At 37.0% G+C, this 13,425-nt stretch overlaps 1 protein-coding gene across 1 annotated transcript in view; it reads right to left on the reverse strand.

Annotated features, from left to right (window-relative positions):
• The window catches only part of TMEM117 (transmembrane protein 117), a 221,393-nt gene that overhangs the window by 70,707 nt on the left and 137,261 nt on the right, over positions 1-13,425 (reverse strand). Inside the window, exon 5 of the mRNA XM_082308399.1 lies at positions 8,614-8,711. Within this exon, the coding sequence (XP_082164525.1) occupies positions 8,614-8,711 (98 nt within the window). The remainder of the gene's footprint in view (positions 1-8,613; positions 8,712-13,425) is intronic.

Consider the following 13,425-nt stretch of genomic DNA (forward strand, 5'->3'; position numbering starts at 1 on the left):
TGGATGATCCTGTTCTCTCTTCAATATAACTATCTTTCAGCCAGATCGCTCTCTGAATCTTTTTTTACTACCCAAGACATGAAATGCTTCCACAGTAGAACCTCCCAGGGGAACGGTGTTTGTGCAGGGGTGTTAGGAGCTCCCTCTCTCACCTCTGTTGCTGTCTCCAGCCTGTGGTTGTGTGTGGGGATGTGGATGTGCACGTGTGAGAGGAAAGCTGCCACGCTACACTCACTCTCCCCCTCTGCCAACCTTTCTCTTATTCATGCAAATACACATAAGAAACAACATATGTTTTTGTTTGATCTGTAGGAGTCTCCATCAGAAAAAATAAATAGGATGAGACCACTTTATGCAACTTGAACAAGACAAATAACAAACCTAATCTTCATGCTGAAGTGATATCACAATGAGAGTATTTTTTTTTAATCTGAGATCTCAAAGCTCCCTAAGCTTGATTTTGTCTCCCTCGAACGCTTTTCCTTCTGAGAAGAAAAGTGAGATGAGGAATGATTTGTCTCACCATTCTTCCTATCACAAATAGAGTGGGGGAAATGCATGATACAGCCTTTCCAAACATAGATTGGCATAGGCAAGATATGAATTTCTTCCTTGATAAGTGAGACAGATGGGAGACTTTCACACGCACTCCCTCACATATGGATACATTCTCTCTGCTCGTATATAAGTCAAGTCATGCAAAGCATCTACCTCTCTTGCAGTGCATTACCAGTCCTTGAATAACATGCTCCATGTGGCCACATGGGTGGCCCATGGACTGACTGCGCTTCCCAGATGTGTTCTGCCAGGGACTGGAGTTATTGCTTGTACTGGAAATCAGTGGGGAGGCAGAAGCATCCTAGAGGACTGAGTAACGTTTCCAGCTGAAAACAAGTGCTTATTGAGGAGAGCAGATTGATGGGAGAACCCTGAATTACTGACACTGTGGTCTTCAGGCACTGAGGAGTCGGGGCAAGGCATCAGAGAATGAGGTCCCCAAAAATGGGTCTGACTCGTGCTTGTCAAACTTGAACCATTCTGGTGAGACTTGACCACTGTTACTTTTTCATACTAGACAGTGTAGAAGCACTTTGCCATCAAAATGGAAAAATATTCCTTAGGACATGAGCCAGAGAGTTCGTATGGGATCAAACTTAGGTTTGAACAAAAAACTTACGTATTAATATTTTAGATAATACAATATTTTCAGATAGCATAGTATCAGATGGTTAAATGAAAAATAAAAATAGGTAGAAACCTTAAACAACTACCTTTTGTATGAAAGAAAGTCCAGTGGTCTGGATTATGATGATTTATTTTCAACATTTTTTCGTGTTAATTAATTGTAATCTTACAGCATTGTCTACCAATAATACCCAGCACAGAAATTAAATAAATGCTATCAAAAACATTTTAGTCATCTCTTGACAAATGGTAATCATGTGTTACTTCTTGCCTGCCAGACTAAATGAAACAATTACTATTCATGGACAGTTTTATCCTCTCATAATATATTTAACAAAGTCTGCCTAGATTAGTAGTCAGATTACTCAGTATAAATCCTCTGTGGAGGACCTTAGTGAATGTTTGGTATTGAGACAAAAAAGAAGTAGCAAGGAATTTATTTATTGTCTTGCTTCTCCAGATTCCAAATTGAAGCTATTCACTTTGGTTATAGCATGAGAATAAAAGATTTACTAGAAGCAATAATATTGTCAGATATTTTTATTTTCTTTATATTTATACTATTTATACTATACTATTTATACTATCTATACTCTTTACACTATTTATACTATTTACCAGGAAATCTGCCTCTCCTTCTAGATGATTCCAGGTTTCAGTTCAGTAGTCAGTATCTTATTCCAAGACAAATTATTTAAATATGAAAGAATGAATGGATGAACTTAAAAACCTCCAGAATAGGGAGAGAGTAACGTATGTGTATCTATAGGCATGTACATTATATATATAATTTTCTTGTTTCATGCAGCTGCATTTGTGGGACTGCATCATAAAAACCTTTACTCAAACTTAATGAAAGGTTCGTTTTGTTTGGGTTAATATATAATTTAGGTTGACAAAGCTATAATGTCTAATTAGTTTTTCTCAGTGCAGCCTATAATGAAAAGAATGGATGTTTTAAGAAGCTGTCTTTTGAAACAAATGTGTGAACTACATTCATATATGTGAAAAGAACATAATTGTCCAGTATGCATTTATCATCTTGACTATGAAAGCATAGAACATAGAAATATAACTTACCAAACCAAACCCTCAAATAGATATATAATAGAAAATCTCTTAAAGAAACTATGGTTTATTTCTGTGTGGGAGACGTGGCTATCTATCTCATAAGGAAGCTTCCTCTACTTCCAGGGTACAAAATATTGTCCAATTAAGAATCCTACACAAGCCCATGTCTAACACAATCCTCTATAAATATATGTACATGAATTAGTACTCTGTAGCAATTCTGAACAATTAATTTGAATAAAAGCTTTTAAACCTATATTACTAACTTGCTGAATCAAAGGACTGTGATTACTAACATACATTTCTGAGCTTGTATAGTTTTGGTTTTTATTAAAGAAAGCTAGAGAGAGCTTATGGAAATACATACTAAAAGATTATTTAGTTTGCAAAGTCAAAACAGTAAACATAGGGAATCACAAATTTACAATTCTCCGTATTAATTTATTTCTTCTCCATGTTGGTATGTGCTTTGTATGATTTCAGACAAGAGTCCTATGTCAAAGACACATTATTGCACCAATGAAGACTGATCATTGTGTGCATGCACAATGAATGTCTAGCCAGGGACACCACAGAAATGGATTCCAGTCTGCTACTTGCATATTCAAACGTTCAGCTTGTATGTATTATTCTGTCACCTGCCTGCAATCAATATTCAGCTGCACAATCCACTGTTATTGCTACACTCCACCATTTTGATAATCTACCATTGAATATCAATTTTCTCTTCCCTAGTTACACAGACCTCGGCAGCTCTTTTCCTCTATTCCAGTATGCGGTGAGTTGACCCAGGCTGGACACCAGGTGCCCACCAGAGCCGCTCTATCAATCCCCCTCCTCAGCTGGACAGGGGAGAGAAAATACAACGTAAGGCTTGTGGGTCAAGATAAGAACAGGGAGAGATCATTCACCAATTACCATCACAGGCAAAACAGACCCGACTTGGGGAAATTAGTTTCATTTATTACCAATCCAATCAGAGTAGGACAATGAGAAATAAAACCAAATCTTAAAAACACCTTCCCCTCACCCCTCCCATCTTCCCAGGCTCAACTGCACTCCTGATTTTCTCTACTTCCTTCCCTAGCATGGTGCAGGGGGATGGGGAATGGGGGTTGTGGTCAGTTCATCAAACGTTCTCTCTGCCACTCCTTCCTCCTTAGGCAGGAGGACTCCTCACACTCTTTCCTTGCTCCAGGGTGGGGTCCCTCCCATGGCAGACCGTCCTCCACGAACTTCTCCATCATGACTCCTTCCCACGGGCTGCAGTTCTTCATGAACTGCTCCAGCGTGGGTCCCCCGTGGGGTCACAAGTCCTGACAGCAAACCTGCTCCAGTGTGGGCTCCTCTCTCCATGCATCCACAGGTCCTGCCAGGAGCCTGCTCCAGCATGGCGTTCCCACGGGGTCACAGCCTCCTTCGGGCATCCATCTGCTCTAGCGTGGGGTCCTCCAGGGGCTGCAGGTGGACAGCCTGCCTCACCATGGTCTTCACCATGGGCTGCAGGGGAATCTCTGCTCCGGTGCCTGGAGCACCTCCTCCCTCTCCTTCTTCACTGACCTTGGTGTCTGCAGCGCTGTTTCTCTCACGTATTCTCACTCCTCTCTCTTCTCACTGCTGCTGCTGTTGCACAGGATTTTTTCTCCCCCTTCTTAAATATGTTATCCAGAGGCGCTACCACCATCGCTGATGGGCTCAGCCTTGGCCAGCCTTGGGTCCATCTTGGAGCTGGCTGGCATTGGCTCTACTGGACATGGGGGAAGCTTCTAGCAGCTTCACACAGAAGCCACCCCTGTAGCCCCTCCACTACCATAACCCTGCCACACAAACCCAGTACGCAATGATTGTGTCTCCTTTTCTTGGTGTTCTCTTTTTCCCTATAGCTAAAAGTTCACATGAAGAACTCTTTATGTCTTGCTCATTATAATCTCCCCTGTCCTCTGTTAGGAAAGTTTTGAGGAGAATTCATATTGGAAGTTTGTCAAGAGAGAGTATTTGGGTCTTGCCTCTATTAACCAAACCGCACACACAGCCCAGAGAGGTTCTGGTGATTTTATTCTAACTACTACGTTTGGTTCTTCACAGGATGTGGTGGGCCACTGCGGAAGACATTGTAATGAAGAGATAGTGATTTCAGGCAGAAACTAGGCAGAGGTTAACCACAGGCTTTGGCAGCAGAGACCTGTATGTTAATACTGGTGATGACTATATAACCTGAGCACATACTGTGGCATTAGCATGCACTGCCTTTAGCAATGCCACCTGTATGTGCTGCTGGTGAGAGCTCGCTCCTGTGCAGATATGTAAGAACATAACGCTCTCAGCAAACCTCGGGGTACCATCTAGACAGCTCAATATTGCACAGGTTTGCTCACTTGGAAAAATACTATAAATACTATAAAAACAGATATCCCATAACCATTTACTAAATTAGTTTTAAGTAATTTTTCATGAAGTCTCTTAACATTATTCTCTTCCAATTGTAGTTCATTTTTAATGTACTTATTTGTCTGTCTTCTGTCTTAACAAGTGGTTTCGTTATTAAAAAATCCTTATAAAAAGAGACCTTTAGTATAGGTTGGACTTACTCAGTGTTCCGGGGGAATAAAAAATTATTTGCAAAATAACCAGTCTTCTCACATTGTACTTCTCTCTCTGCTTCCTCCAATATCCAACATTAAAAATAACTACCATTCTATAGTGTCCTATTTATTTAACTTATCACTAGCTACTGCTATTGGCTTGTTGTCAGTCTTGTCCAAGATCTTTATTTGGCTTAATTTAACAACCTTTTTTTCTTGTTGCTTCTTTCAAATGCCAGTCCTCTCATGTCACATATAATTTGTCTCTCCTAAAACAGCCAAATTATCAGCGTAGCCAAAAATATAAGTCATCCTATTTCCATTCACGCTTGTAACTTTGCAATAGTGACAGTAACAACAGAGCACAGGAGACAGTTGTCTCTCTACCACAGCCTCATCTGACTGCCAGATGGTGCAGGTATTTAAGTCCCTGTAGGTATCTTTCTTTCATAACCCACAACACGTCTGTACCATCCCAGTAATTCCACCAGGGTTCCAGAGATTTCATTGCCTTCTAAAAGCCATCTTGACGATACGCTTTTTTAAATCTGTAAGAAAGCGTGTTTGTACTTGCCTTGTATCCCTATGCAATATAACACAGACTGTAACAAGGTTATACAAAGGGGCCTCTGGATGGTGGAAGTAGCCATTGAGCAGAGCTGGAAATGACCAAAATGGAGACCTTTCTATGAAAAAAAACCCCAATGCACCACCATAAAAAAAAGTAGAAAGCACTTCAATGAACTCCTTAGTGATGGGCTAGACAAAAGCAAATAGCAAATGGACATTTTTGAGCTAGCTGAGCTGTTTGTGGAAGAATTATATTATGAAGACATTCAAAAGGCAGCCAGAATCCTCAGGAGCAACCAACAACCAGTTGCTGACAATGTTTCCAGGGAATAATTTAAAACGGGAGATGATAAGCTAAATCAAAACCTTTGCTAATTAGTTGCATTGGAGAGCTGAAAACATTTCCAAATGAGAAACACAAAGCAGTCACATGATCAACTGTTATAAACAAGTGGATGATGCCTTCATCCTGATGAAAATCCATCTGTCTTTGGTATGTTTATAGACATTTTCTAATTTTACAAAGTGAACCTGAAAATAAAAATGATGTTAACAGAAAAACGAGTCCAGTGTGTATCTAAAATTTTTGTTTCATCAGCCACTTTAGACTGTGCATCACATTTCTAGTATTTGGAATAATTAAAATACAGTGCACTGTATTACACTATCTCTGCTAAACAGATGTGCCACTAGGAAATGTCCTGAATAAATGGATTTTGGCATACCAGTATCTGTGTAGGACATACTGTTGCGGATGCTTCATTTAGGACATTTCAGAAATGAGGCTGCTCACGTCATACTGCTTAAGCAACAATAAATGAAATACTACTACCCCACACTATCATATATAACATTATCAATACTTTAACTCTCCCCTCTATTTTTCTTACTTATTTGGGAAAAAAGAGGTCTACTTTTACTGATGTCTAACGTGCACTATCTAAATAATGTCTCTACAAAATGTAGACTGTTGCCCAGGGCTATTTTATTTCCCTGCTTAAAGCTAAAAATAAAAGCATTTATGTCAGCCTTTAGGTTTTGAAATCCCCATTAAGCATACTCTTTAGTATGAGAATCATGCATGAAAAGAACCATCATTTTTTAATTTATCTCCATTTTAAACTTTTGGTAGGATTTGTTAATATGAATATTATTTGAAAGAAAATACAGATTTATAACATTTCAGAAGTCAAGAAGTTCATGCAAGAAGTCAAAACATCTCTCGCAACAATATTTAAGTATTTTTAATAGCGTTTTATTGTTCTCCCTGTCTGGCATGTAGATTTGAAATCTCCCTATCATGCCACCTTGCTTTTTAATGCTTTTTTCCATTCTTCCAGTCTTTTTGTGTAATTTAGTTTTTTCTTGACTCTTAATTAATCTCCTTTCCAGTCTTTCAGACAACGCTATTCTTCAGACAAGGGCAAAAAAAATCAATGATGTTCTAGACTGAGCTGTTCACTGACTTAACCAAATGACACTGTAATCATTGCTAGCCCACTTGTTACATATCCGAGCATTTTTTTATTCATCTGCTTTACCTTTTTGCCCACCTTGGCACACTGAGACAGAATCTTCCTCAGCACGTCCTGCAACGATTACAAGGAGCTGTTTGAGCTCCCACCCACTCTGCACCATAACTCAAACTTTTCAATCATGTTATTTTTTTCATCTAGCTTTCTAAGATCCCTCTTCCATGCTAGCATTTGTCAAATTATTCACTTCATCTTTAAATTCTGTCATGTCACTAATATATAGATGTATAGAAATAATGAATACTACTTCTAACATTAAATAACAGGACTCCCCTGTCTTACCAACACAGCGGAAAATTATTATTTTATTTATACCTTTCATTGCACATTTCTGAGATGATTCCGAAAGGTTCAGCACACTCCATGGGGCTTACTAGTTTTCTTAATTGCCTTCAGTCAAGAACTTTGTCAAAAGCCTTTTGAAAGTCCAAATAAATTAGATCAAACATTTCTTCCTCATCCATTATTTTGATGACATGTTCAAAGAGTTCTAACAGACTAGAGGTTTTCTTTCAGCAAAGCTACCCTGGCTTCTTTTAGCAAAATTTAATCTAGAGTTTTGCTCATAATTCTATTATTGATGATGTATTCAATCCATTTAGCTAATACTGAACTCAGACTTACAGACCAGTAGGATAATTCTAGTTTGTTGGAAAAAATCAACAAAACCAAAACAATAGCCAAATTTTAACAGTCAGTTTTTCAATAGGCAATTAAGTGCTAATAAAATTTGGATCAGCTCAGCTCCTTCAGTTCTTACAAACCTTGTTTGTAGCCAATCAGCCATCTGATTCTGCTTTCTTTTTAGTCTTTAAATTTCTCTTATTATTTCCTTTAATTGCTTCAATTTAATATAATACCTCATTTTTACTACTTTAAAAGTATAGATGTTTCATTGCATTTTCTGTAGCAGAATCCATGTAAATAAATCTTTCAACTTCTCTGCAGCAATTCCTTCTAAATCCACTTTTTATAAAACAGCAAGTCTGCTGATATTTTCATGTGTTTTTCTGCTTCTGATGTAGTTGAAAAACGTCTCTGCAGTTTCTTTCAGCTTTAGCTATAAGGTCTTCAGATTGCTTCTTAGACTATACATTTTCTGTCTTCCATTTTTCCTGCCACAATTTGTTTTCTATTTTAAGGGTTACAATTTACCTGGAAGTGGCTACATTTGGGGTCAAATAAATGCTTACCCCTCACAATTTTTCCCATTGATTTTTAAATATTTTTCTTAATAATCTAAGGCTGACTCACCATTTGAAATCCCATTCATGTGTTAATTCAAAGAATTACTGTAATTAATTTCAAGGTCACAAAAGGACACTCACATAACTACTTACGTTAATTACAAGGACTGACAATGGGACATCTAAATATTATCACATATAGCAAAAATTTTGCAACTCAGTTATAAACAGCATCACAGATATAATAAAAGAAACAGTGTAAATCAATTTTAAAATTATATTTTTACATCAACTATTTTGATTAAGAATTGTTCGCTCATGTACAGCTTTTGTAATGCTTAATTTTTTGTTAGACCAAGTTTCCTTTTTTCCCCAATATATATTCCATTTATATTTCTTCCTGCCACAGACAATTAGAAGATATATTTTTGGATGTTCTATAAATGGTTCGTTTACAATAATTTGATTTTACTATTATCCTACCAGAATAAAATGATCCTAATGTTTCCTTTCTTCCAGAAGGCTCTGGCAGACTTTCCCCAGTCTGGGTAGGGTTTGTCCTGAAGCATCATATCAGTGACCTACAGGGAAAGAAGAAATAATACACAGTTAAACTGGTGTCACAGAAGAAAATAATAACACGGACTTTATGAACACTTTATGTATGACACGCCTGCTTCAGTTCTGATAATTTTCATAGTTAGACAGCAGAAAAGTAGTATCTCTAGCATTACTTGCAATCAAGATAAAGTATATTGGCCTACATATTCTGCCCCGAGAAGTGCATGCAACTGCTTGAGAAACAAGGAAACCTGTGGAGATCCAAATATAAGAGAAGAGGAACTAGTCTAAAAGTTACAGCAACCTACAGTACATAAGCTACGTTCCCCTATGGCTATGAAGCTTTCCAGTCCAGCCTGGGAGAGGGGAACCACTTCCCTGAGAGCAACATCAGCAGAATTTCCACTCTTGAAATCAGAACTGCAGCCAGAGAGTGCAAGCCTGTGAATTAAGCACTATATGCCATTTATAATCTCCTCTTGCTTCCTGGTATCAGTAATAAAAGCACACTCGGGACTAGAAACATGAAAATCCCTTAAAACTTGCACGGAATTTAAAAAGTATGAAATATTTATTCTTATTTTCCTAATTCGTATCTAAAGAGACCATCTGTTTCTCTGTCCAGAGACTCATGTGCATGCACTACTTCTGGGTGGAACACAAAAGTATTAAAAATGACTTTCAGCTAAATGAGGGAGGTGAATACCCTTCAGGCGCTTGCACCTTTGGGAAGCTGTGTTTTCATATCCACTTACTTCAAGTTAACTGTACTAAAAAGCACTGAAAGTTACATTACAGTAAACTCATCAGTTCCTTTGTGCAAAAGATCCAGAAGAGTGGAAAACCTATCCATATGTACAGATTAAGAAATAATTTAAAAGATAAAGGAAATAGGGGTGAGCACCTACTTCAAAATACAGATAAATAAAACAAATTCTTACTGTCATTGGTATCAGTACACAGTGGAAAATTACTGTTTTGATTATTATGAAAATAACTCTTAATAAGATTTCAGAAGGAAATAACTCCAAATTGAAGTCAAGATTTCTTGCTTTTTTCCCCACTACGTTTATTTTGATATACAGAGTTTTAAAAATCCAGCTTACCATCCAGAGTGTGAGCTACCACTTTCAATCAATGACATTAGTGGTATTTATCAAAAAGAACACATGGAACATGATTAAATTAAAACACATATAAACTACATTCAACTTCTAAATTTTGGTTCCAAGTCCATTTGGGATTAAAAGTGCTCAGCATATTAGCCTGGAGGACCGGGTCCAAAGGATAACAAATATGTTAAATAAATAGAAAAACACATTCTAGGATTTTATGATTCCATTAAGCCTAGCCTGAAGAAAGAACAGGTTATATCCCGAAATACCTTCTTTACTAATTGTTTTATGTAGGTAACTCTTTGCTCAGATCAGCACGCTGTGATACTTATTTATAAGATCCCTATTATCTAAATAAATATTTTGATAAATATTTAATGCTGAACAAAACCTCTGTAAAGATTTAATCCACTACTTTAGTAATACTTTTTTTCTCTTAGGAAGAGTCTACACAGTAAGGAACATTTGCAAAGGAGAACAGATATTTTGAGAGTTTTTATTCAATTTTTAAAATATTTTCTCCAGACACTTTCTGGGAAATACTTATTATATTTGGTAGAAGGATGCAATCTGCTGCTCTATGACCAATTATTAGGGTAGCATGTTTCCTAAGAATGACATTCAAGAAGGAGACATTTTCTGAGGAAAATGGTAAGACGAGGCAGGAAATGTTCTTTCTGATATCAGACAGTTGGTCTTTCATCTCCCAGCTTTGGCATTTATTTAAAGTCATATCACCAGATCAATGTCAGGTCGGTTGCAGTTAAATTGGCTGAAGCAGAGACAGTCATTAAAGGGATGCATTCCATAAAGAGAAATCCAATTACCTTTTGCATTAGAGAAATCAAATTCATTTTCTGGTTTGGTCAAGGACAGTCACTGTGGAAAATGGCTCACGGGAGAAAAGCACTCAACACTGTCATAGTGCAAATAAGTTTTAGATAGGAACATCAAAAACTCATTGCTGCTGTTAGAATGATGTTTTTAGAAAAAGAAAATATATATATTTTAATTTAATTTACACAACTTAGTATAAAGAGATGTGTGAGTGTGTATTTTTTCCTGTCCCTTTGTGTTTCACAATGCAATTACTGGCCAGCAAACATTTCTCTCTTTTTTACTGGACTATATTTGAAAACACTGTGGATACTCAGGAATAAAAAATAATTGATCACTTCAGTAATTCTATGTATGCATGCATTCTACATAATCAAGAGAAAACAGGGAAAGCCACTTACAAAGTAATTAAGTAATGTATTTTTTCCTTGAACTAGGAGATGTGATATACTTTAATCAATTAATTACGCAGCTTCAATTCAGAAAGGAATGGCCCCTGCATATAATGACTGTATAGTCTTTCATTTTATTTAGTGTCTCATGAGAGAAATGGTTACACTGTATTAAAGTGCACAAACAAAACTGCATAATACACATCGTCTGACTTTTTAAGTTACACACATGCCACAGCAAAATATTTTCATAAAAAATTAGTATGCCTTGTATATATTACAGAATCTTAAATTTCACTTTCCTAATAAAAATAAGGCTTTATTGACTATTCATATTATTCACTTCACATTAACTATGAAGATAACTTATAATGCTTTTAAAAAGGAATATTGCTATCATTAAGTTAATAGCAAAATGTTACAATTCACAATTTTTGTTACAGAAAATTAAATCATTCCTTTTGATCTGATATACTACAACAATTTGAAAACTTAGGTCACATCATATAGAAGAAAGAACCTGGGATTCAAAGTCATGTTCAGAGCAAGTAAGTTACACAAACAAGTGCAGAAAGCAAAATTATAAAAACCCAAAAAAACCCAACAAAACAGTAAGATACCTAAGATACCTGAGATATACTAAGTGGAACAGTAAGACATCTTAAGGATCATTTATTCCTTACGTGTAGTTGCTTTTTGAGTGTATTGCTCAGGATGCTCAGCACATGCTTTAGATCTCTCCTCCCTAGAAATTCATGTCATACGATGCTATGCTGTAAGTCATAGGATCCTTCCCAGCAGAGGCAAGGTCTGCAGCAGGAGGTTCAGGTAAGGCTAAGTATCTTTTCTATTAATAAGCTAACTGCAAGTGAAACTTTCTATTAACAAAGGAAGAAAATGGCCGAATACTTTGGTCATGCCTTCAAAGTATCTTCCAAGTTCTTCAGTAGTAGGAACTATGCTGTCATCTTCAGAGCGCAAACTGATTGTTCCCGGAAAACTAAAGTGGCATGGGCTGCTGGCCAAGCTGTTTTCATCTGCCAAATTGCATTTTATAAACCTAGAAGTATAAAAGTACATCAAATAGTTTCATAGTAGCACTTCTCCACATAAGAAGCTGCAGAAACTGTATCTTGAAAGAGAAATGGACTCTGGACAAGCTCTCCAGGACGCGATGTATTCCATGCTGTAACATTCGTTAAGTGGAGAGCAACTCTCAGTGGAGGATTTTCATTGCTTTATTCACACTTGGATAAATGATCAAAACAGGGTACGAGCAGCCCTCCAGAATTTAACAGAATGTAGAAGAAGCCAAGATCCACAAGAGAAGCCTGGAAACACAAACCAAATAGTGAACTCTGAAATCTTTATTATTTTGATACAGCAATGAGCAGTGAAAGGTCTAATGGACAGCAGGACTCCAACATCTTGTATTAGTAAAGAAGTTGTTCATACGCAACTACTCAGCCAGGAGGACAAGACATCATGGTGCTATTGCTGGAAAATGGAGTAGCCTGAATAACTCTGTATTTGGCAAAATATGTATTTCTACTAGTGTCAAGTACATGACTCAAGTATAAGTGACATTTTTTTCTATTTTTATCATCTTACAATTTCAAAATATCTTATTTTAAATCATAAATCTCTTCATAAGTAGCACTCAATTAATTTAATTGGAAACTCAGCCTTTAATAGTTCGTAAGTAGCACTTTTCCACTCTGCCCGAACTCTTTACACAAGAAATGTTACTTTCGGTCCTGCAACCGAGGAATTTAATTGATAAGAATGAGTATCATAAACTCTACAAGTTTTCATAAATTGTAAGGATGCCACAGTGTCGGGGCAGGTCTGAGGGCAGTTTCCCAGGGCAGGTGCATGCACGTTGCTTCTTTTCATGCAGCACAACGTTCCTCATCAAAAGAACTCATTGACATCTTTTGCAAAGACTCAACACTGCTTATGTGTTTCTGAAAAGTACGTGTTTTTTCTAGAGAGTGGGGGTAAATCAGGTTAAAGTAATTATGTTTCCTGAAGTCAGAGTGTGAAGTCAATGAGAGCTAATGTATGCCGCTGAGTGCATACACTCCCTTTGCTTTGCTGTTATGTGCTTTTAGGTGAGCTATATATAGGTGTCCCACTAACTACACATCAATTCTTTATCATATCTCAGTCTTCAAGTACTATACTACATCATGGTATTCATATACCAAACCAGGGAAACATTTAGTATTCAGTCATTAAAAGCTTCTGTCCATTATTTTTGTCTTCATCTTTTTTGAGATATTTAAAAACTGCAGAGCTGTTCACTTGATGTACAAAAGTAACCCATATGGAAAATGCTTTTATGCTTCTTTCCTCTGGATGTTAGGGAGAAAAGTATCTTCTGTGGA

The sequence above is a fragment of the Platalea leucorodia genome (genome assembly GCF_965183815.1).
Source record: "Platalea leucorodia genome assembly, chromosome: 4".
NCBI classification, from domain to species: domain Eukaryota; kingdom Metazoa; phylum Chordata; class Aves; order Pelecaniformes; family Threskiornithidae; genus Platalea; species Platalea leucorodia.